The sequence below is a fragment of the Pseudophryne corroboree genome, chromosome 8 (assembly GCF_028390025.1).
Source record: "Pseudophryne corroboree isolate aPseCor3 chromosome 8, aPseCor3.hap2, whole genome shotgun sequence".
Taxonomy (NCBI): Eukaryota; Metazoa; Chordata; class Amphibia; order Anura; family Myobatrachidae; genus Pseudophryne; species Pseudophryne corroboree.
In genome coordinates, this window is record NC_086451.1 from 2,980,996 (window position 1) to 3,008,236 (window position 27,241).

The window sequence follows — 27,241 nt, forward strand, 5'->3', positions numbered from 1 at the left end:
GATGGGCACTCTGCAGCCACCACAGTAGAGACACCCTGGTTCTTGGAGACAGGGTTATTAAGCGATGCATCTGAAGATGCGATCCGGACCACTGGTCCAACAGGTCCCACTAAAAGATTCTGGCATGGAACCTGCCGAAGGGAATTGCTTCGTAAGAAGCCACCATCTTTCCCAGGACCCGCGTGCAGCGATGCACTGATACCTGTTTTGGCTTCAGGAGGTCTCTGACTAGAGATGACAACTCCCTGGCTTTCTCCTCCGGGAGAAACACTTTTTTCTGGACTGTATCCAGAATCATACCCAGGAACAGTAGCCGTGTCGTCGGAACCAGCTGTGACTTTGGGATATTCAGAATCCAGCCGTGCTGGTGCAGCACCTCCTGAGATAGTGCTACTCCCACCAACAACTGTTCCTTGGACCTCGCTTTTATTAGGAGATCGTCCAAGTACGGGATAATTAAAACTCCCTTTTTTCGAAGGAGTATCATCATTTCCGCCATAACCTTGGTAAATACCCTCGGTGCCGTGGACAGTCCAAACGGCAGCGTCTGGAAATGGTAATGGCAATCCTGTACCACAAATCTGAGGTACTCCTGGTGAGGATGGTAAATGGGGACATGCAAGTAAGCATCCTTGATGTCCAGGGATACCATGTAATCCCCCTCTTCCAGGCTCGCAATAACCGCCCTGAGCGATTCCATCTTGAACTTGAATTTTTTTATGTATGTGTTCAAGGATTTCAAATTTAAAATGGGTCTCACCGAACCGTCCGGTTTCGGTACCACAAATAGTGTGGAATAGTAACCCCAGCCTTGTTGAAGTAGGGGTACCTTGATTATCACCTGCTGGGAATACAGCTTGTGAATTGCCGCTAGCACCGCCTCCCTGTCTGAGGGAGCAATCGGCAAGGCAGATTTTAGGAACCGGTGGGGTGGAGACGCCTCGAATTCCAGTTTGTACCCCTGAGATACTATTTGAAGGATCCAGGGATCCACCTGTGAGCAAGCCCACTGATCGCTGAAATTCTTGAGGCGGCCCCCCACCGTACCATGCTCCGCCTGTGGAGCCCCACCGTCATGCGGCGGACTTGGCAGAAGAAGCGGGGGAGGACTTTTGCTCCTGGGAACCTGCTGTTTGTTGCAGCCTTTTTCCCCTACCTCTGCCTCTGGATAGAAAAGACCCGCCGTTTCCACGCCTGTTTTTCTGGGTCCGAAAGGACTGAACCTGATAAAACGGCGCCTTCTTAGGCTGTGAGGGGACATGGGGTAAAAATGCTGACTTCCCAGACGTTGCTGTGGAAACTAGGTCCGAGAGACCATCCCCAAATAATTCCTCACCCTTATATGGCAACACTTCCATGTGCCTTTTAGAATCTGCATCTCCTGTCCACTGGCGAGTCCATAAGCCTCTCCTAGCAGAAATGGACAATGCACTAACTTTAGATGCCAGTCGGCAGATTTCCCTCTGTGCATCTCTCATATATAAGACTGAGTCTTTTATATGGTCTATGGTTAACAGGATCGTGTCTCTGTCTAATGTGTCAATATTTTCTGACAGGGAATCTGACCACGCAGCGGCAGCACTGCACATCCATGCTGACGCAATAGCTGGCCTAAGTATAATGCCTGAGTGTGTATATACAGACTTCAGGATCGCCTCCTGCTTTCTATCAACAGGTTCCTTGAGGGCGGCCGTATCCGGAGACGGTAGTGCCACCTTTTTAGACAAACGTGTGAGCGCTTTATCCACCCTAGGAGGTGTTTCCCAACGTGACCTATCCTCTGGCGGGAAAGGGAACGCCATTAGTACCTTCTTAGGAATTACCAATTTTTTATCAGGGAAAGCCCACGCTTCTTCACACACTTCATTTAATTCATCTGATGGGGGAAAAACTACGGGTAGTTTTTTCTCCCCAAACATAATACCCTTTTTAGTGGTACCTGTATTTATATCAGAAATGTGTAACACCTCTTTCATTGCCTCAATCATGCAGTGAATGGCCTTAGTGGGCATCAGGTTAGACTCATCGTCGTCGACACTGGTGTCAGTATCAGTGTCGACATCTGGGTCTGCGGTCTGAGGTAGCGGGCGTTTTAGAGCCCCTGATGACCTGTGCGACGCCTGGACAGGCACGAGCTGAGAAGTCGGCTGTCCCACATTTGGCATGTCGTCAAATTTCTTATGTAAGGAGTCTATACGTGCACTCATTTCTTTCCATAAGCTCAACCACTCAGGTGTCTGCCCCGCAGGGGGTGACATCCCTTCTAAAGGCATCTGCTCCGTCTCCACCTCATTATCCTCATCAAACATGTCGACACAGCCGTACCGACACACCGCACACACACAAGGAATGCTCCAACAGAGGACAGGACCCACAAAAGCCCTTTGGGGGGACAGAGTGAGAGTATGCCAGCACACACCAGAGCGCTATATAATGCAGGGACTAACTGAGTTATGTCCCCTATAGCTGCTTTTTCTATATAATTTATACAGCGCCTAAATTTAGTGCCCCCCCTCTCTTTTTTTACCCTTTTCTGTAGTGTAGACTGCAGGGGAGAGCCAGGGAGCTTCCTTCCAGCGGATCTGTGAAGGAGAAATGGCGCCAGTGTGCTGCAGGAGATAGCTCCGCCCCTTTTCCGCTGACTATTCTCCCGCTTTTTTCTGGATTCTGGCAGGGGTATTTTCCACATATATAGCCTCTGGGGCTATATATTGTGGTATTTTTGCCAGCCAAGGTGTTATAATTGCTTCTCAGGGCGCCCCCCCCCCAGCGCCCTGCACCCTCAGTGACCGGAGTGTGAAGTGTGTGTGAGGAGCAATGGCGCACAGCTGCAGTGCTGTGCGCTACCTTGGTGAAGACTGATGTCTTCTGCCGCCGATTTTCCGGACCTCTTCTTGCTTCTGGCTCTGTAAGGGGGACGGCGGCGCGGCTCCGGGACCGAACACCAAGGACTGGGCCTGCGGTCGATCCCTCTGGAGCGAATGGTGTCCAGTAGCCTAAGAAGCCCAATCCGGCTGCAAGCAGGCGAGTTCGCTTCTTCTCCCCTTAGTCCCTCGCTGCAGTGAGCCTGTTGCCAGCAGGTCTCACTGAAAATAAAAAACCTAAATCTATACTTTCTTTCTAAGGGCTCAGGAGAGCCCCTAGTGTGCATCCAACCTCGGCCGGGCACAAAATCTGAGGCTTGGCGGAGGGTCATAGTGGGAGGAGCCAGTGCACACCAGGTAGTCATAAATCTTTCTAGAGTGCCCAGCCTCCTTCGGAGCCCGCTATCCCCCATGGTCCTTACGGAGTTCCCAGCATCCACTAGGACGTCAGAGAAGAAAACTTTGAGGAGGGTGTTTCTTGAAAGCAAACGCATAACCGTGAGATACCGCTTCGTGCACCCAGGCATCTGTGGTAGACTGCTGCCAGATCTGTGCAAACTGAAGAAGTCGGCCTCCCACCCTGGGGTCCCCCAGGTGGAGGCCCGCACCATCAGCCTGATGGATTATCTTCTGATTTGGAAGCCGGCCCTCTGGTAGCCCAATGCTTTTTAGTCTTACCAGACTTGTCAGATTGAGACTGTTTGCCATAACCCTTTCTTGAGTCCCAATGGGCCGAAAAGCTGGAAATCTAGGCTTGGATTTGTGTGTGGAAGAAAACTTCACTTTCTTGGAGTCTGCTATTGACTCCAAAATCAGGATTTTGGTACTTACCGATAAATCCCTTTCTCCGATTCCACAAGGGACACTGGAGTGCAGTTACAATGGGGAAATAGTAGGCAGTAACTGGGAGCTGGCACTTTAAAACTCTAACACTGTGGCTAGCTCCTCCCCTACTATCTCCCCTCCAAGCCAGTCTACGTAAAACTGTGCCCGAGGAGAGCTGGAAGAGACCAACGTTAAAGTAGGAGGTGGTTAACGAAGCCATGTAAACCAGGAGAACACGAAAATCCAACTTGGAACCTAACATAACAAAAGGTTAACCTGAACCCAACAAGCAGTCACATAGTGATCTGCAAACCGTTAAGCGAAAAAGGAGGAAACAGCGCTGGGCGGGCGTCCAGTGTCCCCTGTGGAATCGGTGAAAGGGATTTATCGGTAAGTACCAAAATCCTGATTTCTCCTTCATCCACTAGGGGACACTGGAGCGCAGTTACAATGGGGACGTCCCAGAGCTCCCAAGATGGGAGGGAGAGTGCTGAGAGTCCTGTAAAACCGCTCGGCCAAACTGCGATGCAGAGGCAGCAAAAGTGTCAAACCTGCAAAACTTGACAAACGTATGTCGGCCCGACCAAGTAGCCGCACGACAAAGTAGTCATGGAGATACCGCGGGCGGCCGCCCACGAGGGACCCACAGAGCGCGTAGAGTGTGCCGAAATTGAAGACGGAGGTTCTCGAGAAGCCGCCAAATAAGCTTGTCTGATGGTCAGCCGAATCCATCGGGACAACGTCTGCTTAGAAGCCGGCCAACCACGCCGGGCAGCATTGTATAGAACAAATAAGGAGTCAGACTTCCCAATAGCCGAAGTCCTATCCACATAGATCTTGAGTGCCCTGTCAGCATCCAACGATCTCGAATCCGGAAAGTCCTCCGAGAGGGCCGTCACCACAATTGGCTGATTGATGTGAAAATCGGACACCACCTTCGGAAGAAAAGACATGCGAGTACGAAGCTCAGCTCTATCTTCATGAAATACCAGGTAAGGAGGTTGACAAGAAAGCCCCAAGTTCCGACACCCGTCTGGCCGAAGCCAGAGCCAGGAGAAGGACCACCTTCCAGGTGAGATATTTAATCTCCACCAACTCCAGAAGCTCAAATAACGAAGACTGCAGAAAAGAGAGGACCAGTTTGAGGTCCCATGGTGCAGTCGGAGGGCGAAAGGGAGGTTGTATTCGTAGAACCCCCTGAAATAAGGTCTGAATTTCCGGCAGCAAGGCTAATTTCTTCTGGAAGAAAACCGAAAGAGCAGAGACCTGAACCTTTAGTGAACCCAATCGTAGCCCTGCCGAGAAACCCGCCTGCAGAAAACTGAGAAGGCGGTCTAAGTGAAAAACTGAAGGAGAAAACTCTCGACGTTCACACCAGGCTACATAAGCCTTCCAAATGCGGTAGTAGTGAGACGATGTGACTGACTTTCTAGCCTGAAGCACAGTAGGTATAACTGTACGAGGAATCCCCTTCCTTTTCAAGATGGCCTTCTCAACAGCCACGCCGTCAAACGTAGCCTGCTTAAGTCTGGATAAAGAAAAGGACCCTGTTGTAGCAGATCGTCTCGTAGTGGCAGGGGCCAAGGCTCCGCTGCTGACAACAGGTGTAGGGCGGAGTACCAAGTCCTGCGCGGCCAATCTGGAGCCACCAGGAGGACCAGTGCGTCTTCTCTCTTGATGCATTGCAGAACCCGAGGCAACAACGGGAAAGGAGGAAAGAGGTAAACGAACCGGAAATTCCAAAGGAGCCGTGACGGCATCCACGGCCGCCAGGTCCCGCGTCCGAGAGTAATAAACAGGCAGTTGATGGTACAGGCGGGACGCCATGGAGGTCGATCCGTGGTCTTCCCCAACGGCGGACCAGCTGACAAAACACCTGGGGATGGAGTGACCACTCCCCTGGGTGCATGTCCTGGTGGCTGAGATAATCGGCTTCCCAATTGTCCACTCCTGGAATGAATATCGCCGACAAGGACAGACCATACTCCTCTGCCCAGAGGAGGATGTTGGTGACTTCTCTCATTGCCGCACGGCTGCGAGTGCCGTCCTGACGGTTGATGTACGCTACCATCGTGGCGTTGTCGGACTGAACTCTGACTGCTCGACCGCGCAGCAGATGATGTGCCTGAAGTAGGGCATTGTATACTCCCCGTAGCTCGAGAATGTTTATGGGGAGAGCGGATTCGTGAATCGACCAGCGCCCCTGAAACTGATGTTCGAGGGTCACCGCCCCCCAGCCTCGCAGACTTGCGTGTGTGGTGAGGAGAGTCCAATCCCAAATTCCGAACCGCCGTCCTTCCAACAGTTGAGTTGAATTGAGCCACCAGAGGAGCGACGACCGTGCTGATGAAGAAATAGATGAGATCCTGACCACTGATGTAGAAGACACAGTTGGAAAGGTCGAGAGTGGAAGCGCCGGTATGTAAGAGCTTCGAATGCCGCCACCATCTTCCCCAGAAGGCGAATGCACAGATACACTGATACCCGACGATGTCGAAGTACCGACCTCACCAACGTCTGAAGAGAGAGGATCTTGTCCTGAGGAAGAAAAACTTTCTGACGGACCATGTCGAGAATCATCCCCAAGAACAGCAACCGTTGTGAGGGGCATAAGTGAGACTTCGGGAAGTTCAGGATCCACCCGTGCCGAATCAGAAGGTCCTGGGTTATTCGGATATTTTGAAGCAACAGGTCTGCAGAGTGTGCCTTCAGTAGCAGATCGTCCAAATAGGGGACAATCGTCACACCCTGCTTCCGAAGTAGGGCCATCATGACCGCCATGACCTTTGTGAACACTCTAGGACAGGGGTTCTCAAACTCGGTCCTCAGGGGCCCACACAGTGCATGTTTTGCAGGTAACCCAGCAAGTGCACAGGTGTATTAATTACTCACAGACACATTTTAAAAGGTCCACAGGTTGAGCTAATTATTTCACTTGTGATTCTGTGAGGAGACCTGCAAAACATGCACTGTGTGCGCCCCTGAGGACAGAGTTTGAGAACCCCTGCTCTAGGAGCACAAGAGAGACCAAAGGAATGGCCTGGAACTGGAAATGAGCGTCCTGTATCGCAAACCTGAGAAAAGCCTGATGAGGAGGCCAAATGGGAACATGTAAGTATGCATCCTTGATGTCTAAGGATGCCAGAAACTCGTTTTGCTGCAACCCAGCAATAACAGACTGAAGGGACTCCATCTTGAACTTGAATACCCTCAAAAACAGATTGAGATCCTTCAAGTTCAGAATTGGCCTGACCGAGCCGTCTGGCTTCGGTATGAGAAACAGGCTTTAGTAATAGCCCTGTTTCCGATGATGAGAGGTTACAGGGATCAGTACCTTTGTAGATAGAAGCTTCTGGACCGCTGACTGCAAGGCAACTCTTCTGTCGTCGGAAACTGTTAAACCCGTGGTGAAGAAACGGTGAGGCGGTCGGGTTTGAAAATCGAGCTTGTAACCGCAAATGATGAGATCCCTGACCCAAGCATCTGGACAGGATTGTACCCAGGCTTCCCTGTAATCCCACAGATAAACTCCCACCCTGTGGTCCCCCAGGTGTGAGAGAAGCCCGTCATGCGGTGGGAGCGGCGGAGGACTTAACCTCTGACTGGGCGGAGGCTGTGGAACCTCTACCTCTGCCCCTACCTTTATGGCCACGGGAGACGGAAGCTCCGCCCCTGGCCTGGCCTCGAAACCCGGAAGGGGCACGAAAGGAAGGACCCGTATAGGGCCTCTGAGAGGCTGGAGCAGCAGAGGGAAGATAAGTGGACTTACTTCAAGTGACCTGAGAAATCCAGGCATCCAAATCCTTACCGAATAGGACCTCTCCTGTAAAGGGTAATGCTTCTGCCGCCCCTCTTGGATTCAGCATCCGCCTGACACTGCCGCAGCCAGAGAGCTCTGCGGGCCGAAATTGCCAAAGCGGAAATCCGTGCACCGAGGATACAGACGTCCTTGGAAGCCTCGCAAAGATAAAGAGCTGATTCGCGAATGTGTTCCGCCAACAGTATCAGCTGATCCGAAGGCAAATCATCCCGTAGTCCAGAGGACAATTGTTTCGCCCAAGCTTCCATAGCCTTGTTGATCCAAAAACCTACCTGCGCCGGGCGATGTAAAACCCCCAGCGCCGAGTAAATAGTCTTCAAGGTGGTTTCCAACTTCCTACCAGACGCTTCTTTCAGCGATGTCGCTCCAGGAACCGGTAGAACCGTCTTCTTGGATAGACGAGACACCGAAGGATCCACAATCGGGGAGGTCTCATAACGCTTCCCGCCATCTGCGGGAAAAGGATAGGAAGACAAATATTTCTTTGATACCTGAAACTTTGCATCCGGATGTTTCCAGGCTGCCGTTATGAGCACATCCAGCTCCTCCGAAACTGGAAAGGTTACCGGCAGTGTTTGGTTGGTGCCAAACCTTGAAGGATGCAAGGTATCCTGTTCTGTCTCCTCTACCTGCAAGACTGAGCGAAGAGCTGTAATAAGCGCCTCAATACCCTGACCACTGGTTCAGAGTCCTCATACACCTGCTCGTCATCAGTATCCTGTACATCTACCACCACCTCATCTACTTGAGGCATATCATCGTCAGAGTCGTGTAACACTGAGGCTAGGGGGGGGGGGGGTTATACTTACCACTGTCCTGCTGCCGGATCTTCTGCTGCCGGAGTGGCCCCGACACGCAGCGATATCCGGCCATCTCCGGAGAGCCAGCGTCTCCTTCAGCCTGGGGAACCAGCCCAAAGCCGCACGCAGCTGCGATGGGACCCCGCCGGCAGCTCCCGCGGTGCAGACTGGCAGTGGCAGAGCTGCCAGTCTGTGAAGAAAGAAGAGAAAAATAAATAAATAATTACATTTTCAGAGCAATCCCAAGAGTGACCAGCTCCCTTGGGCACAAAATAAAACTGGCTTGGAGGGGGGACATAGTAGGGGGAGGAGCTAGCCACAGTGTTAGCGTTTTAAAGTGCTAGCTCCCAGTTACTGCCTACTATATCCCCATTGTGACTGCGCTCCAGTGTCCCCTAGTGGATGAAGGATAAATACTGTTTAATTCTTTACCAAAAAGAATATCTCCAGTAAGAGGCAAAGACTCCGGAGCCTTCTTGGATTCTGAATCAGCTTTCCATGTACGTAGCCAAACCACTCTGCGAGCTGCTACTGCTGAGGCTGATGCCTGAGAGGCAACTGTACCCATATCCAAGGCTGCTTCTTTCATAAATAGCCGCCTGTTTGATATGTGCAATATGTGACTTCTGCTCTCTAGATGCCATTGAAAGATCATCCTCCAATGCATCAGCCCAGGCTGCCACTGCTTTTGCCATCCAGGCTGAAGCCATGGCTGGTCTTATGATTGCCCCAGACAAGGAGAAAATGGATTTAAGAAAACTATCTATTTTCCTATCCGTGACATCATTTAATGATGTTGAAGGCAGAGGTAATGTAGATTATCGCACCAATCGGATGACATGCGTATCTACTTTGGGAGCCACCTCCCTTTAATACAGGTGCATTAGATTTTAACAAAGGCTCTGCTGCCTCCTCTAAGGATAGAATTGCTTTCATAGCACTAATAAGCACAGGAATGTCCACTGAGCTGAGGCCTTCCTCTTCGTCTCTTAATGCAGACCCGTAGTGCGATGAGTCCTCATCCTCTGACGAGTACTCATCTGAAACATGTGTAGATTGTGAAGATGTTGTTTCATGTCTATGTGATTTACTTACCACCGGCCTTACAGCCTGTTTCTGTTGAGAGGCTGCCGATTCCTGTACTGGATGTGATAACCCCCAGGTGGAATGTAGCATGTAAGGGTTAATAGGGTAACCTATCACTGGTATAGAAGCTGGCATTATCCGCTCAGCTATACTGGATAATGTCTGTGCAAAAGTAGCCCATGGGGATTCAACCTGAACCTGTGCCTGCCTCGGATTATTCAAGAGGCCTTGGTGAAAGCTAAAACAATTTGCACATAATCCATTTTGAACAAGATCCTGAGAGGTTAACCCAGCTTTGCAAGACAAACATGACATGAGTGTTGGTGCTGCTGTCGAGAGTGTATCCTCCTCACCCTTGCCGCTCTTAGACATGATAAATAAATCACATACCTTTACAGTGTTAATTACACAAATTGTGACTGCAATCACTTTAAAATTTGCTAAAATGACATACAATCCGATGCCTCCCTGCTTTGCACCAGCATTGAGGATTGGAATATGCAGAAAACTGACAGAAAATAGTAAAGTCAGCAATCACACTAGCAATCAGTCACAGGTTATACATTAGTATAATAAGCAATATGAGCACATAATCAACTACAGATACATTTTAAGTATGTAGGAGAAACATATCACTGCATTACCTTATATAGGAGTTTAGACGTATTCCGTCACACAGCAAAAGAAACAGCAGTAATAGTTTACAGACTCATATGCATCAGGCACTTATCCAATTATTCATACTCAAAGGTAGATAGAGACTTAGTGCTGTATCACCCGGCTCAGGAGAGTGGGATACAGGGAGACTCACCCCAGCTTCCAGGATTGATCATTACGTTAGTGAACGCTGAGTGGATCCAGACGCTATTAGTGTACACCACCGCTCTGTGAACCTATTGTGAACGCAGACGCCCAAGTGAACACCGACGCACCAGTCACACAGCCGCCTATGCTGCGACAGGGTCCTTTTAGATACACAGCGTCTCAGACGGAAGCGGGAACTCCGTTCATGGCGGGAAACTCAGAGGAAACTGGTCATGAACAGGGGGAGGAGAGACCAAGGGAGCGCCTGACTCCCCACTGCTGACATCAACCGTAGGGAGCGCGGCCTCATACTATTCCTGGAGCCTATGATCCCTAAGGTCTAGCGCTGGTCCACTCTCGGTGGCAGCCGCATCAGCGACTGCTCGATAGTCTCCATCCTGAAACAGTGCGGCTGTGTTCACGTTCCCCCTGTAAGCAGAACCGATGCCTTACCTTCCCCCCGTGCTCCGGCCACAGCCTGGTAATGTCTGCTGGAATTGCTAGAGCATCCTACACAGACACCCGCCGAAACAGCACTGTGCACGTGGGTAAGCGCTGACGCGACCCGGCAGGGGAGTTGTTGAAGCGACTCTTTCTAAGGTACGTATAAGATGCTTTTTAGACAAGATCACTCAGAAAAATTAGTAAGACTATAAAAATAAAATAAGAAATCTTAGGGCTGCTAAAAACCAGCAGCCCTCTGACCATGGTCCGGCTCCTGCCGCACCAAACAAAAAACTGATTTGCCTGAGCCAGGAGGCGGGGATATATGGACGGGCCCGTTGCATGCTGGGAGGCCGAAAAGCTTTGATCGTTTGGTGTCAATCCGTTGTCGCTACCTCATTTCCCAATGTTATCCTGTGGATAACCTGTGGGCCCTGTAGGAGAAATGTGTGATTGGGACACAGGAGTCTATACACAGCATACACCACACAGTTAGGCCCATAATAGGAATCTAACTCATGGTCTCAATGCATTGAGGCAGTAATGCTAACCATTACACCATCCACACATTCCTCTAAAATTCAATGAGATGTTTGCATACTATTTGCTATGCGATTAGTAATCTAGACTCAGTAGGCTGAGAATGTGTTACATACAGAGCCTGACTTACCATAGTACTCCCATGTATCATATACACATGAATGCCTTACACAATCCTATTTCCTTCACAGCAAATATCCAGAACACAATTATTCTTTAAAAATGTAAAACCCGACTTCCAGTGATAACTTTACAAGGATTTTACATTTAGTTTTACGTCTTAGTCGCTTTTTTTTGGTTGCTTTGTTTTTGTTCCGATTTAATCAGTGAATCTCAGCTTTCATTTTAGTCCTGAAACAAACTCTGGTGACCAAATACTTATGCACAGCGCGTGGCAAAGCTCCCTGACGTCTACACACAGCGCGCGGCGACGCTCCCAGATGTCTACACACAGCGCTTAGTGGCGCTCCCAGATGTCTAAACACGGCACGGGGCGACGCTCACAGATGTCTACACACAGCGCGGAGTGGCGCTCCCAGATGTCTAAACACGGCACGGGGCGAGGCTCCCAGACGTCTACACATGGTACAGGGCGACACTCAGAAATGTCTACACACAGCGCGGGGCGACGCTCCCAGACGTCTACACACAGCGCAGAGTGGCGCTCCCAGATGTCTAAACACGGCACGGGGCGAGGCTCCCAGATGTCTAAACACGGCACGGGGCGACGCTCAGAGATGTCTACACACAGCGCGGGGCGACGCTCACAGATGTCTACACACAGCGCGGAGTGGCGCTCCCAGATGTCTACACACAGCGCGGGGCGACGCTCCCAGATGTCTACACACAGCGCGGGGCGACGCTCCCAGATGTCTACACACAGCGCGGGGCGACGCTCCCAGATGTCTACACACGGCGCGGGGCGACGCTCCCAGATGTCTACACACAGTACATGGCGATGCTCACAGCTGCAGGTCTTTGAACTGTTCCTTCTTTGCCAGTTGCTTCTCCCGCTCCTTTACCAGCGCCTCCTGCTTGGCCTTCATGTCATTGAGAGTCACCAGCCCTAGGGGGAGAGAGGAGATGCTCAGAGAGAGTCACCAGCCCTAGGGGGAGAGAGGAGATGCTCAGGGAGTGTCACCAGCCCTAGGGGGAGAGAAGAGATGCTCAGGGAGAGTCACCAGCCCTAGGGGGACAGAGGAGATGCTCAGGGTGAGTCACCAGCCCTAGTGGGACAGAGGAGATGCTCAGGGTGAGTCACCAGCCCTAGTGGGACAGAGGAGATGCTCAGGCAGAGACACCAGCCTAGGAAGAGTCACCAGCCCTAGGGGGAGAGAAGAGATGCTCAGGGAGAGTCACCAGCCCTAGGGGGAGAGAAGAGATGCTCAGGGAGAGTCACCAGCCCTAGGGGGACAGAGGAGATGCTCAGGGAGAGTCACCAGCCCTAGGGGGAGAGGGGAGATGCCTAGGGAGAGTCTCCAGCCCTACGGGGAGAGAGGAGGTGCATAGGGCGAGTCACCAGCCCTACGGGTAAAGAGGAGGTGCTTAGGGCGAGTCACCAGCCCTACGGGTAAAGAGGAGGGGCTTAGGGAAAGTCACCAGCCCTACGGTAGAGAGGAGGGGCTTAGGGAGAGTCACCAGCCCTAAGGAGAGAGAGGAGGTGCTTAGCGTGAGTCACCAGCCCTAGGGGGAGAGAGGAGGTGCTTAGGGCGAGTCACCAGCCCTATGGGGAGAGAGGAGATGCTCAGGGAGAGTCACCAGCCCTAGCGGAAAAGAGGAGATGCTCAGGGAGAGTCACCAGCCCTAGTGGGAGAGAAGAGGTGCTTAGAGAGAATCACCAGCCTTGGGGGGAGAGAGGAGATGCTCAGGGAGAGAGTCACCAGCCCTAGTGGGACAGAGGAGATGCTCAGGCAGAGACACCAGCCTAGGAAGAGTCACCAGCCCTAGGGGGAGAGAAGAGATGCTCAGGGAGAGTCACCAGCCCTAGGGGGAGAGAAGAGATGCTCAGGGAGAGTCACCAGCCCTAGGGGGACAGAGGAGATGCTCAGGGAGAGTCACCAGCCCTAGGGGGAGAGGGGAGATGCCTAGGGAGAGTCTCCAGCCCTACGGGGAGAGAGGAGGTGCATAGGGCGAGTCACCAGCCCTACGGGTAAAGAGGAGGTGCTTAGGGCGAGTCACCAGCCCTACGGGTAAAGAGGAGGGGCTTAGGGAAAGTCACCAGCCCTACGGTAGAGAGGAGGGGCTTAGGGAGAGTCACCAGCCCTAAGGAGAGAGAGGAGGTGCTTAGGGCGAGTCACCAGCCCTATGGGGAGAGAGGAGATGCTCAGGGAGAGTCACCAGCCCTAGCGGAAAAGAGGAGATGCTCAGGGAGAGTCACCAGCCCTAGTGGGAGAGAAGAGGTGCTTAGAGAGAATCACCAGCCTTGGGGGGAGAGAGGAGATGCTCAGGGAGAGAGTCACCAGCCCTAGGGGGAGAGAGGAGACGCTCAGGGAGAGTCACCAGGAGGTGCTCAGGGAGAGTCACCAGGAGGTGCTCAGGGAGAGTCACCAGGAGGTGCTCAGGGAGAGTCACCAGGAGGTGCTCAGGGAGAGTCACCAGGAGGTGCTCAGGGAGAGTCACCAGGAGGTGCTCAGGGAGAGTCACCAGGAGGTGCTCAGGGAGAGTCACCAGGAGGTGCTCAGGCAGAGTCACCAGGAGGTGCTTAGGCAGAGTCACCAGGAGGTGCTTAGGCAGAGTCACCAGGAGGTGCATAGGGAGAGTCACCAGCCCTACAGGGAGAGAGGAGGTGCTTAGGGAGAGTCACCAGCCCTAGGGAGGACAGAGGAGATGCACAGGGAGAGTCACCAGGCCCAGGGGGGAGAGAGGAGGTGCTCAGGGAGAGTCACCAGCCCTAGGGGGCGAGAAGAGGTGCTTTGGGAGAGTCACCAGCCCTGCAGGGAGAGAGGAGGTGCTTAGGGCAAGTCACCAGCCCTACAGGGAGAGAGGCGGTGCTTAGGGCAAGTCAACAGCCCTACAGGGAGAGTGGAGGTGCTTAGGCAATTCACCAGCCCTAGGGGGAAGAGAGGAGGTACTTAGGGAGAGTCACCAGCCCTAGAAGAAGAGAGGAAATGCTTAGGAAGAGTCACCAGGAGGTGCTCAGGGAGAGTCACCAGCCCTAGGGGGGAGAGAGGAGATGCTCAGGGAGAGTCACCAGCCCTGCAGGGAGAGAGGAGGTGCTTAGGGCAAGTCACCAGCCCTACAGGGAGAGAGGAGGTGCTTAGGGCAAGTTACCAGCCCTACATGGAGAGAGGCGGTGCTTAGGGCAAGTCACCAGCCCTACAGGGAGAGTGGAGGTGCTTAGGGCAATTCACCAGCCCTAGGGGGAAGAGAGGAGGTACTTAGGGAGAGTCATCAGCCCTAGAAGAAGAGAGGAGATGCTTAGGAAGAGTCACCAGGAGGTGCTCAGGGAGAATCACCAGCCCTAGGGGGGAGAGAGGAGATGCTCAGGGAGAGTCACCAGCCCTAGGGGGGAGAGAGGAGATGCTCAGGGAGAGTCACCAGCACTAGGGGGGAGAGAGGAGATGCTCAGGGAGAGTCACCAACCCTAGGGGGGAGAGAGGAGATGCTCAGGGAGAGTCACCAGCCCTAGGGGGGAGAGAGGAGATGCTCAGGGAGAGTCACCAGCCCTAGGGGAAGAGAGGAGATGCATAGGGAGAGTCACCAGCCCTAGGGGGAGAGAGGAGATGCTTAGGGAGAGTCACCAGCCCTAGAAGAAGAGAGGAGATGCTCAAAGAGAGTCACCAGCCCTAGGGGAAGAGAGGAGATGCTCAGGGAGAGTCACCAGCCCTAGGGGGAGAGAGGAGGTGCTCAGGGAGAGTCACCAGCCCTAGGGGGAGAGAGAAGATGCTTAGGAAGAGTCACCAGGAGATGCTTAGGGAGAGTCACCAGCCCTAGGTGGAGAGAGGAGATGCTTAGGAAGAGTCACCAGGAGATCCTTAGGGAGAGTCACCAGCCCTACGGGGGGAGAGGCGATGCTTAGGGAGAGTCTCCAGCCCTATACGGAGAGAGGAGGTGCTTAGGGAGAAACTAACAGCCCTAGGGGGAGAGAGGAGATGCTTAGGAAGAGTCACCAGGAGATGCTTAGGGAGAGTCACCAGCCCTAGAAGAAGAGGAGATGATCAGAGAGAGTCACCAGCCCTAGGGGGAGAGAGGAGATGGTTAGGGAGAGTCACCAGCCCTAGAAGAAGAGAGGAGATGCTCAGAGAGAGTCACCAGCCCTAGGGGTAAGAGAAGAGGTGCTTAGGGCGAGTCACCAGCCCTAGGAGGAGAGAGGAGATGCTTAGGGAGAAACACCAGCCCTAGGGGAAGAGAGGAGATGCTCACGGGCACGGTGGCGCGCTACGCGTGCCACATTATTTTATTCTCCCTCCAGGGGGGTCGTGGACCCCCACGAGGGAAAATAAGTGTCGGTATGCCGGCTGTTGGGATCCCGGCGCCGGTATACTGTGCGCCGGGATCCCGTCAGTCGGCATACTGAAGACCACCCGCTCAGGGAGAGGTCACCATGAGATGCTTAGGGAGAAACACCAGCCCTAGGGGAAGAGAGGAGATGCTTAGGAAGAGTCAAGAGGAGAGGAGATGCTTAGGGAGAGTCACCAGCCGTAGGGGGAGAGAGGAGATGCTTAGGGAGAGTCACCAGCCCTAGAAGAAGAGAGGAGATGCTCAAAGAGAGTCACCAGCCCTAGGGGAAGAGAGGAGATGCTCAGGGAGAGTCACCAGCCCTAGGGGGAGAGAGGAGGTGCTCAGGGAGAGTCACCAGCCCTAGGGGGAGAGAGAAGATGCTTAGGAAGAGTCACCAGGAGATGCTTAGGGAGAGTCACCAGCCCTAGGTGGAGAGAGGAGATGCTTAGGAAGAGTCACCAGGAGATCCTTAGGAGAGTCACCAGCCCTAGGGGGAGAGAGGCGATGCTCAAGGAGAGTCACCAGCCCTAGGGGGAGAGAGGAGATGCTCAAGGAGAGTCACCAGCCCTAGGGGGAGAGAGGAGATGCTCAAGGAGAGTCACCAGCCCTAGGGGGAGAGAGGAGATGCTCAAGGAGAGTCACCAGCCCGAGGCGGAGAGAGGAGATGCTCAAGGAGAGTCACCAGCCCTAGGCGGAAAGAGGAGATGCTCAGGGAGAGTCACCAGCCCTACGGGAAGAGAGGAGGTGCTTAGGGAGAGTCACCAGCTCTACGGGGAGGAGGTGCTTAGGGAGAGTCACCAGCCCTACGGGGAGGAGGTGCTTAGGGAGAGTCACCAGCCCTACGGGGAGAGAGGAGGTGCTTAGGGCAAGTCACCAGCCCTAGGGGGAGAGAGGAGGTGCTTAGGGAGAGTCACCAGCCCTAGGGGGAGAGAGGAGATGCTTAGGGAGAGTCACCAGCCCTAGGGGGAGAGAGGAGATGCTTAGGAAGAGTCACCAGCCCTAGGGGGGTAGAGGAGATGCTTAGGAAGAGTCTCCAGCCCTAGGGGGGTAGAGGAGATGCTTAGGGAGTGTCTCCAGCCCGGGGGAGGGGGGGGGGCGGGAAGGAGGTGCCATAGGGGGAGAGAGGAGGTGCCCTAGGGGGAGAGAGGAGGTGCTCAGGGAGAGTCACCAGCTCTAGGGGGTTGAGGAAATGCTTAGGGGGAGTCACCAGCCCTAGAAGAAGAGAGGAGATGCTCAAGGAGAGTCACCAGCCCTAGAGGGAAGAGAGGGGATGCCCTAGGGGGAGAGAGGAGATGCTCAGGGAGAGTCATTAGCCCTAGGGGGAAGAGAGGAGATGCTTAGGGAGAGTCTCCAGCCCGGGGGGGGGAGGTGCCCTAGGGGGAGAGAGCAGGTGCTCAGGGAGAGTCACCAGCTCTAGGGGGTAGAGGAGATGCTTAGGGGGAGTCACCAGCCCTAGAAGAAGAGAGGAGATGCTCAAGGAGAGTCACCAGCCCTAGGGGGAAGAGAGGAGATGCCCTAGGGAGAGAGAGGAGGTGCTCAGGGAGAGTCATTAGCCCTAGGGGGAAGAGAGGAGATGCTTAGGGAGAGTCTCCAGCCCGGGGGGGGGGGGGGGAGGTGCCCTAGGGGGAGAGAGGAGGTGCTCAGGGACAGTCACCAGCCCTAGGTAGAGAGAGGAGGTGCTCAGGGAGAGTCACCAGCTCTAGGGGGAGAGAGGAGATGCTTAGGGAGAGTCTCCAGCCCTAGGGGGAGAGAGGAGGTGCTTAGGGAGAGTCACCAGCCCTAGGGGGAGAGAGGAGATGCTTAGGAAGAGGTCACCAGCCCTAGGGGGGTAGAGGAGATGCTTAGGAAGAGTCACCAGCCCGGGGGAGGGGGGGGGGGGGCGGGAAGAAGGTGCCATAGGGGGAGAGAGGAGGTGCCCTAGGGGGAGAGAGGAGGTGCTCAGGGAGAGTCATTAGCCCTAGGGGGAAGAGAGGAGATGCTTAGGGAGAGTCTCCAGCCCGGGGGGGGGGAGGTGCCCTAGGGGGAGAGAGGAGGTGCTCAGGGAGAGTCACCAGCCCTAGGGGGAGAGAGGAGGTGCTCAGGGAGAGTCACCAGCTCTAGGGGGAGAGAGGAGATGCTTAGGGAGAGTCTCCAGCCCTAGGGGGAGAGAGGAGGTGCTTAGGGAGAGTCACCAGCCCTAGGGGGAGAGAGGAGGTGCTCAGGGAGAGTCACCAGCTTTAGAAGAAGAGAGGAGATGCCCTAGGGGGAGAGAGGAGGTGCTTAGGGAGTGTCTCCAGCCCGGGGGAGGGGGGGGGGCGGGAAGGAGGTGCCATAGGGGGAGAGAGGAGGTGCCCTAGGGGGAGAGAGGAGGTGCTCAGGGAGAGTCACCAGCTCTAGGGGGAGAGAGGAGGTGCTTAGGGAGAGTCACCAGCCCTAGAAGAAGAGAGGAGATGCTCAAGGAGAGTCACCAGCCCTAGGGGGAAGAGAGGAGATGCTCAGGGAGAGTCACCAGCCCTAGGGGGAGAGAGGAGGTGCTTAGGGAGAGTCACCAGCCCTAGGGGGAGAGAGGAGATGCTCAGGGAGAGTCTCCAGCCCTAGGGGAAGAGAGGAGATGCTCAGGGAGAGTCACCAGCCCTAGGGGGAGAGAGGAGGTGCTTAGGGAGAGTCACCAGCCCTAGGGGGAGAGAGGAGATGCTCAGGGAGAGTCTCCAGCCCTAGGGGGAGAGAGGAGATGCTCAGGGAGAGTCTCCAGCCCTAGGGGGAGAGAGGAGATGCTCAGGGAGAGTCACCAGCCCTAGGGAGAGAGAGGAGATGCTCAGGGAGAGTCACCAGCCCTAGGGGGAGAGAGGAGATGCTCAGGGAGAGTCACCAGCCCTAGGGGGAGAGAGGAGATGCTCAGGGAGAGTCACCAGCCCTAGGGGGAGAGAGGAGATGCATAGGGAGAGTCACCAGCCCTAGGGGGAGAGAGGAGATGCTCAGGGAGAGTCACCAGCCCTAGGGGGAGAGAGGAGATGCTCAGGGAGAGTCACCAGCCCTAGGGGGAGAGAGGAGATGCTCAGGGAGAGAGAGTCACAAGCCCTAGGGGGAGAGAGGAGGTGCTCAGGGAGAGTCATTAGCCCTAGGGGGAGAGAGGAGGTGCTCAGAGAGAGTCACAAGCCCTAGGGGGAGAGAGGAGATGCTCAGGGAGAGAGAGTTACAAGCCCTAGGGGGAGAGAGGAGGTGCTCAGGGAGAGTCATTAGCCCTAGGGGGAGAGAGGAGATGCTCAGGGAGAGAGAGTTACAAGCCCTAGGGGGAGAGAGGAGGTGCTCAGGGAGAGTCACAAGCCCTAGGGGGAGAGAGGAGATGCTCAGGGAGAGAGAGTCACAAGCCCTAGGGGGAGAGAGGAGGTGCTCAGGGAGAGTCATTAGCCCTAGGGGGAGAGAGGAGGTGCTCAGAGAGAGTCACAAGCCCTAGGGGGAGAGAGGAGATGCTCAGGGAGAGAGAGTTACAAGCCCTAGGGGGAGAGAGGAGGTGCTCAGGGAGAGTCATTAGCCCTAGGGGGAGAGAGGAGATGCTCAGGGAGAGAGAGTTACAAGCCCTAGGGGGAGAGAGGAGGTGCTCAGGGAGAGTCACAAGCCCTAGGGGGAGAGAGGAGGTGCTCAGGGAGAGTCACAAGCCCTAGGGGGAGAGAGGAGGTGCTCAAGTCTCTCGGGCTATGGAAGAACCTTTCCCATAATATCTATAGTATCCAATAGGTCCCAGTGATAAAGCAACGTGTGTAACACGGAGCTAGGAGCCAGCACACGCGTGTAGGGGAGATCTATACTGACCCACAGTGCTGGATTTCAGCTCCGCTTCTACAGCATCATAGTGGGCTGAGAACTTCTTGTTGATATTAGCCTTGACCACATTTTCCTGCAGAAAACACAAGATGACACAAACAGCTGCTTATTGTACAGTGTAATTGTGTGTTTGGTGTAACAATTTGTGCCAACAGAACAGCAGACTGATGGAGCAGGATGTAGTGTCACAGCACGGCACACAGGCGGAATGGGGTGTAGTGTCACAGCGCGGCACACTGGCGGGGTGGGGTGTAGTGTTACAGTGCGGCACACAGGTGGGGTGATGTTTTCCTGTGCAGCATGCAAGTGGGATTTAGTGTGCGGCACACAGGTGGGGTGGGGTGTAGTGTTACAGCGCAGCACACAGGCGGGGTGTAGTGTAGTGTTACAGCGCAGCACATAGGCGGGGTGTAGTGTAGTGTTACAGCGCGGCACACAGGCGGGGTGTAGTGTAGTGTTACAGCACGGCACACAGGCGGGGTGTAGTGTAGTGTTACAGCGAGGCACACAGGTGGGGTGGGATGTAGTGTCGCGGGGAGGCACACAGGTGGGGTGGGATGTAGTGTCGCGGGGAGGCACACAGGAGGGGTGGGATGTAGTGTCGCGGGGAGGCACACAGGAGGGGTGGGATGTAGTGTCGCGGGGAGGCACACAGGAGGGGTGAGATGTAGTGTCGCGGGGAGGCACACAGGAGGGGTGGGATATAGTGTCGCGGGGAGGCACACAGGTGGGGTGGGATGTAGTGTCGCGGGAGGCACACAGGTGGGGTGGGATGTGGTGTCGCAGTGAGGCACACAGATGGGGTGGGATGTAGTGTCGCAGTGAGGCACTACATGTGGGGTGGGATGTAGTGTCGCAGTGAGGCACTACATGTGGGGTGGAATGTAGTGCCGCAGTGAGGCACACAGGTGGGGTGGGATGTAGTGTCGCAGTGAGGCACACAGGTGGGGTGGGATGTAGTGTCGAAGTGAGGCACACAGGTGGGGTGGGATGTAGTGTCGCAGTGAGGCACACAGGTGGGGTGGGATGTAGTGTCGCAGTGAGGCACACAGGTGGGGTGGGATGTAGTGTCGCAGTGAGGCACACAGGTGGGGTGGGATGTAGTGTCGCAATGAGGCACACAGGTGGGGTGGGATGTAGTGTCGCAATGAGGCACACAGGTGGGGTGGGATGTAGTGTCGCAATGAGGCACACAGGTGGGGTGGGATGTAGTGTCGCAATGAGGCACACAGGTGGGGTGGGATGTAGTGTCGCAATGAGGCACACAGGAGGGGTGGAATGTAGTGTCGCGGGGAGGCACACAGGTGGGGTGCTGTTTTGCTGTTGGGATGTAGTGTCCCAGTGTGGCACACAGGTGGGGTGTAGTGTGGTGTTACAGTGCAGCAGACAGGTGCGGTGGGCTGTAGTGTCGCAATGAGGCACACAGGTGGGGTGGGCTGTAGTGTCGCAGTGAGGCACACAGGTGGGGTGGGCTGTAGTGTCGCAGTGAGGCACACGGGCGGGATGTAGTGTCGCAGTGAGGCACACGGGCGGGATGTAGTGTCGCAGTGAGGCACACAGGTGGGGCGGGATGTAGTGTCCCAGTGAGGCACACAGGTGGGGCGGGATGTAGTGTCGCAGTGAGGCACACAGGTGGGGCGGGATGATGTGTCGCAGTGAGGCACACAGGTGGGGCGGGATGATGTGTCGCTGTGAGGCACACAGATGGGGCGGGATGTAGTGTCGCAGTGAGGCACACAGGTGGGGTGGGATGTAGTGTCGCAGAGAGGCACACAGGTGGGGTGGGATGTAGTGTCGCAATGAGGCACACGGGTGGGGTGGGATGTAGTGTCGCAATGAGGCACACAGGTGGGGTGGGATGTAGTGTCGCAGTGAGGCACACAGGTGGGGTGGGATGTAGTGTCGCAGTGAGGCACACAGGTGGGGTGGGATGTAGTGTCGCAGTGAGGCACACAGGTGGGGTGGGATGTAGTGTCGCAATGAGGCACACAGGTGGGGTGGGATGTAGTGTCGCAATGAGGCACACAGGTGGGGTGGGATGTAGTGTCGCAATGAGGCACACAGGTGGGGTGGGATGTAGTGTCGCAATGAGGCACACAGGTGGGTGGGATGTAGTGTCGCAATGAGGCACACAGGAGGGGTGGAATGTAGTGTCGCAATGAGGCACACAGGAGGGGTGGAATGTAGTGTCGCGGGGAGGCACACAGGTGGGGTGCTGTTTTGCTGTTGGGATGTAGTGTCCCAGTGTGGCACACAGGTGGGGTGTAGTGTGGTGTTACAGTGCAGCAGACAGGTGCGGTGGGCTGTAGTGTCGCAATGAGGCACACAGGTGGGGTGGGCTGTAGTGTCGCAGTGAGGCACACAGGTGGGGTGGGCTGTAGTGTCGCAGTGAGGCACACGGGCGGGATGTAGTGTCGCAGTGAGGCACACGGGCGGGATGTAGTGTCGCAGTGAGGCACACAGGTGGGGCGGGATGTAGTGTCCCAGTGAGGCACACAGGTGGGGCGGGATGTAGTGTCGCAGTGAGGCACACAGGTGGGGCGGGATGATGTGTCGCAGTGAGGCACACAGGTGGGGCGGGATGATGTGTCGCTGTGAGGCACACAGATGGGGCGGGATGTAGTGTCGCAGTGAGGCACACAGGTGGGGTGGGATGTAGTGTCGCAGAGAGGCACACAGGTGGGGTGGGATGTAGTGTCGCAATGAGGCACACGGGTGGGATGTAGTGTCGCAGAGAGGCACACAGATGGGGCGGGATGTAGTGTCGCAGTGAGGCACACAGGTGGGGTGGGATGTTGTGTCGCAGAGAGGCACACAGGTGGGGTGGGATGTAGTGTCGCAGTGAGGCACACAGGTGGGGTGGGATGTAGTGTCGCAGTGAGGCACACAGGTGGGGTGGGATGTAGTGTCGCAGAGAGGCACACAGGTGGGGCGGGATGTAGTGTCGCAGTGAGGCACACAGGTGGGGTGGGATGTAGTGTCGCAGAGAGGCACACAGGTGGGGTGGGATGTAGTGTCGCGGTGAGGCACACAGGAGGTGTGGGATGTAGCGTCGCGGTGAGGCAAACAGATGGGGTGGGATGTAGTGTCGCAATGAGGCACACAGGTGGGGTGGGATGTAGTGTCGCAGTGAGGCACACAGGTGGGGTGGATGTAGTGTCGCTGTGAGGCACACAGGAGGGGTGGGATGTAGTGTCGCGGTGAGGCACACAGGTGGGGTGGATGTAGTGTCGCTGTGAGGCACACAGGAGGGGTGGGATGTAGTGTCGCGGTGAGGCACACAGGTGGGGTGGGATGTAGTGTCGCGGTGAGGCACACAGGTGGGGTGGGATGTAGTGTCGCGGTGAGGCACACAGGTGGGGTGGGATGTAGTGTCGCGGTGAGGCACACAGGTGGGGTGGGATGTAGTGTCGCGGTGAGGCACACAGGAGGGGTGGGATGTAGTGTCGCGGTGAGGCACACAGGTGGGGTGGGATGTAGTGTCGCGGTGAGGCACACAGGTGGGGTGGGATGTAGTGTCACCTCCGCTATCTTCAGCTTCATCTGTTCCAGCTGCTCCCGCTGCTTCTCGCGTTTCTTCATCAGCTGCATGGCTCTCCCGGCCTCGCTGGCCGCTCCCTTGTACTGCGCCATGTCTAACACCGGAGCCGACTGACTGCACACACCGGGGAGACACCGGGGAAACACGGACACCACTACAGAGGCTCAGGACCAGGAAGTGACAGCACGAGAGGGCAGGAGATAACTTCCGCCCGGCCTGCGCCTGGCTTCCTACCACTAGAGGGAACACTTGTGTCACCGCGGTGTCCGCACTATGTGGCCTCCGGCGCCATCTTGTCTGAGACCGGCTACTAGCAGAGACTGGTATTCCAAATTGCCAGAGGCGCAACTAGAACTGTGTGATCCCCAATTCTACAGAGAGGGGAGGCTGAGGGTGACACACACAGGAGCAACATGGGGGTACAGGGTGACACACACAGGAGCAACATGGGGGTACAGGGTGTCACACACAGGAGCAACATGGGGGGACAGGGTGTCACACACAGGAGCAACATGGGGGGACAGGGTGTCACACACAGGAGCAACATGGGGGTACAGGGTGTCACACACAGGCGCAACATGGGGGTAGAGGGTGACACACACAGGAGCAACATGGGGGTACAGGGTGACACACACAGGAGCAACATGGGGTACAGGGTGACACACACAGGAGCAACATGGGGGTACAGGGTGTCACACACAGGAGCAACATGGGGGTACAGGGTGACACACACAGGAGCAACATGGGGGTACAGGGTGTCACACACAGGAGCAACATGGGGGTACAGGGTGACACACACAGGAGCAACATGGGGGTACAGGGTGTCACACACAGGAGCAACATGGGGGTACAGGGTGTCACACACAGGAGCAACATGGGGGTACAGGGTGTCACACACAGGAGCAACATGGGGGTACAGGGTGACACACACAGGAGCAACATGGGGGTACAGGGTGTCACACACAGGAGCAACATGGGGGTACAGGGTGACACACACAGGAGCAACATGGGGGTACAGGGTGTCACACACAGGAGCAACATGGGGGTACAGGGTGTCACACACAGGAGCAATATGGGGGTACAGGGTGACACACACAGGAGCAACATGGGGGTACAGGGTGTCACACACAGGAGCAACATGGGGGTACAGGGTGACACACACACAGGAGCAACATGGGGGTACAGGGTGACACACACAGGAGCAACATGGGGGTACAGGGTGACACACACACAGGAGCAACATGGGGGTACAGGGTGACACACACAGGAGCAACATGGGGGTACAGGGTGACACACACAGGAGCAACATGGGGGTACAGGGTGTCACACACAGGAGCAACATGGGGGTACAGGATGACACACAGGAGCAACATGGGGTACAGGGTGTCACACACAGGAGCAACATGGGGGTACAGGGTGACACACACAGGAGCAACATGGGGGTACAGGGTGACACACACAGGAGCAACATGGGGGTACAGGGTGTCACACACAGGAGCAACATGGGGGTACAGGGTGACACACAGGAGCAACATGGGGGTACAGGGTGACACACACAGGAGCAACATGGGGGTACAGGGTGTCACACACAGGAGCAACATGGGGGTACAGGGTGACACACAGGAGCAACATGGGGGTACAGGGTGACACACACAGGAGCAACATGGGGGTACAGGGTGTCACACACAGGAGCAACATGGGGGTACAGGGTGACACACACAGGAGCAACATGGGGGTACAGGGTGTCACACACAGGAGCAACATGGGGGTACAGGGTGACACACACAGGAGCAACATGGGGGTACAGGGTGACACACAGGAGCAACATGGGGTACAGGGTGTCACACACAGGAGCAACATGGGGGTACAGGGTGACACACACAGGAGCAACATGGGGGTACAGGGTGACACACACAGGAGCAACATGGGGGTACAGGGTGACACACACAGGCGCAACATGGGGGTACAGGGTGACACACACAGGAGCAACATGGGGGTACAGGGTGACACACACAGGCGCAACATGGGGGTACAGGGTGACACACACAGGAGCAACATGGGGGTACAGGGTGTCACACACAGGAGCAACATGGGGGTACAACGTGACACACAGGAGCAATATGGGGGTACAGGGTGTCACACACAGGAGCAATATGGGGGTACAGGGTGTCACACACAGGAGCAACATGGGGGTACAGGGTGTCACACACAGGAGCAACATGGGAGTCTGAACGTGACACACACAGGAGCAACATGGGGGTACAGGGTGACACACACAGGAGCAACATGGGGGTACAGGGTGTCACACACAGGAGCTACATGGGAGTCTGAGGGTGACACACACAGGAGCAACATGGGGGTACAGGGTGTCACACACAGGAGCAACATGGGGTACAGGGTGACACACAGGAGCAACATGGGAGTCTGAGGGTGACACACACAGGAGCAACATGGGGGTACAACGTGACACACACAGGAGCAACATGGGGGTACAGGGTGTCACACACAGGAGCAACATGGGGGTACAGGGTGTCACACATAGGAGCAACATGGGGGTACAGGGTGTCACACACAGGAGCAACATGGGGGTACAGGGTGTCACACACAGGAGCAACATGGGGGTACAGGGTGTCACACACAGGAGCAACATGGGGGTACAGGGTGTCACACACAGGAGCAACATGGGGGTACAGGGTGTCACACACAGGAGCAACATGGGGGTACAAGGTGTCACACACAGGAGCAACATGGGGGTACAACGTGACACACACAGGAGCAACATGGGGGTACGGGGTGTCACACACAGGAGCAACATGGGGGTACAGGGTGTCACACACAGGAGCAACATGGGGGTACAGGGTGTCACACACAGGAGCAACATGGGGGTACAGGGTGTCACACACAGGAGCAACATGGGGGTACAGGGTGACACACACAGGAGCAACATGGGGGTGCAGGGTGACACACACAGGAGCAACATGGGGGTACAGGGTGACACACACAGGAGCAACATGGGGGTACAGGGTGTCACACACAGGAGCAACATGGGGGTACAGGGTGTCACACACAGGAGCAACATGGGGGTACAGGGTGTCACACACAGGAGCAACATGGGGTACAGGATGTCACACACAGGAGCAACATGGGGGTACAGGGTGACACACACAGGAGCAACATGGGGGTACAGGGTGTCACACACAGGAGCAACATGGGGGTACAGGGTGTCACACACAGGAGCAGCATGGGGGTACAGGGTGTCACACACAGGAGCAACATGGGGGTGCAGGGTGTCACACACAGGAGCAACATGGGGGTGCAGGGTGTCACACACAGGAGCAACATGGGGGTACAGGGTGTCACACACAGGAGCAACATGGGGGTACAGGGTGTCACACACAGGAGCAACATGGGGGTACAGGGTGTCACACACAGGAGCAACATGGGGGTACATGGTGTCACACACAGGAGCAACATCGGGGTACAGGGTGTCACACACAGGCGCAACATGGGGGTACAGGGTGTCACACACAGGAGCAACATGGGGTACAGAGTGTCACACACACAGAAGTAGAGGGGTACAGGGTGTCACACACACACAGGGTAGAGGGGTGCAGGGTGTCACCTACACACAGAGGTAAAGGGTGTACAGAGTGTCACACACACAGGGTAGAGGGGTGCAGGGTGTCACCTACACACAGAGGTAAGGGGGGTACAGAGTGTCACACACACAGGGTAGAGGGGTGCAGGGTGTCACCTACACACAGAGGTAAGGGGGGTACAGAGTATCACACACACAGAAGTAGAGGGGTACAGGGTGTCACCTACACACAGAGGTAAGGGGGGTACAGAGTGTCACACACACAGGGTAGAGGGGTGCAGGGTGTCACCTACACACAGAGGTAAAGGGTGTACAGAGTGTCACACACACACAGGGTAGAGGGGTGCAGGGTGTCACCTACACACAGAGGTAAGGGGGGTACAGAGTGTCACACACACAGAAGTAGAGGGGTACAGGGTGTCACCAACACACAGAGGTAAGGGGGGTACAGAGTGTCACACACACGGGGTAGAGGGGTGCAGGGTGTCACCTACACACAGAGGTAAAGGGTGTACAGAGTGTCACACACACAGGGTAGAGGGATGCAGGGTGTCACCTACACACAGAGGTAAGGGGGGTACAGAGTGTCACACACACAGGGTAGAGGGGTGCAGGGTGTCACCTACACACAGAGGTAAGGGGGGTACAGAGTGTCACACACACAGAAGTAGAGGGGTA

The 27,241-nt window shown here is 55.5% G+C and overlaps 1 protein-coding gene across 1 annotated transcript in view; it reads right to left on the reverse strand.

The window, feature by feature from the left end:
• FAM50A (family with sequence similarity 50 member A) overlaps positions 1-23,161 on the reverse strand; it is a 45,686-nt gene extending 22,525 nt beyond the window's left edge. Inside the window, exons 1-3 of the mRNA XM_063935796.1 lie at positions 22,947-23,161; positions 19,413-19,497; positions 12,150-12,249 (exon numbers count right to left, since the gene is read on the reverse strand). Of these exons, the coding sequence (XP_063791866.1) occupies positions 12,150-12,249; positions 19,413-19,497; positions 22,947-23,057 (296 nt within the window). The 5' untranslated portion in view covers positions 23,058-23,161. The remainder of the gene's footprint in view (positions 1-12,149; positions 12,250-19,412; positions 19,498-22,946) is intronic.
• Between the last annotated feature and the right edge of the window lie 4,080 nt (positions 23,162-27,241).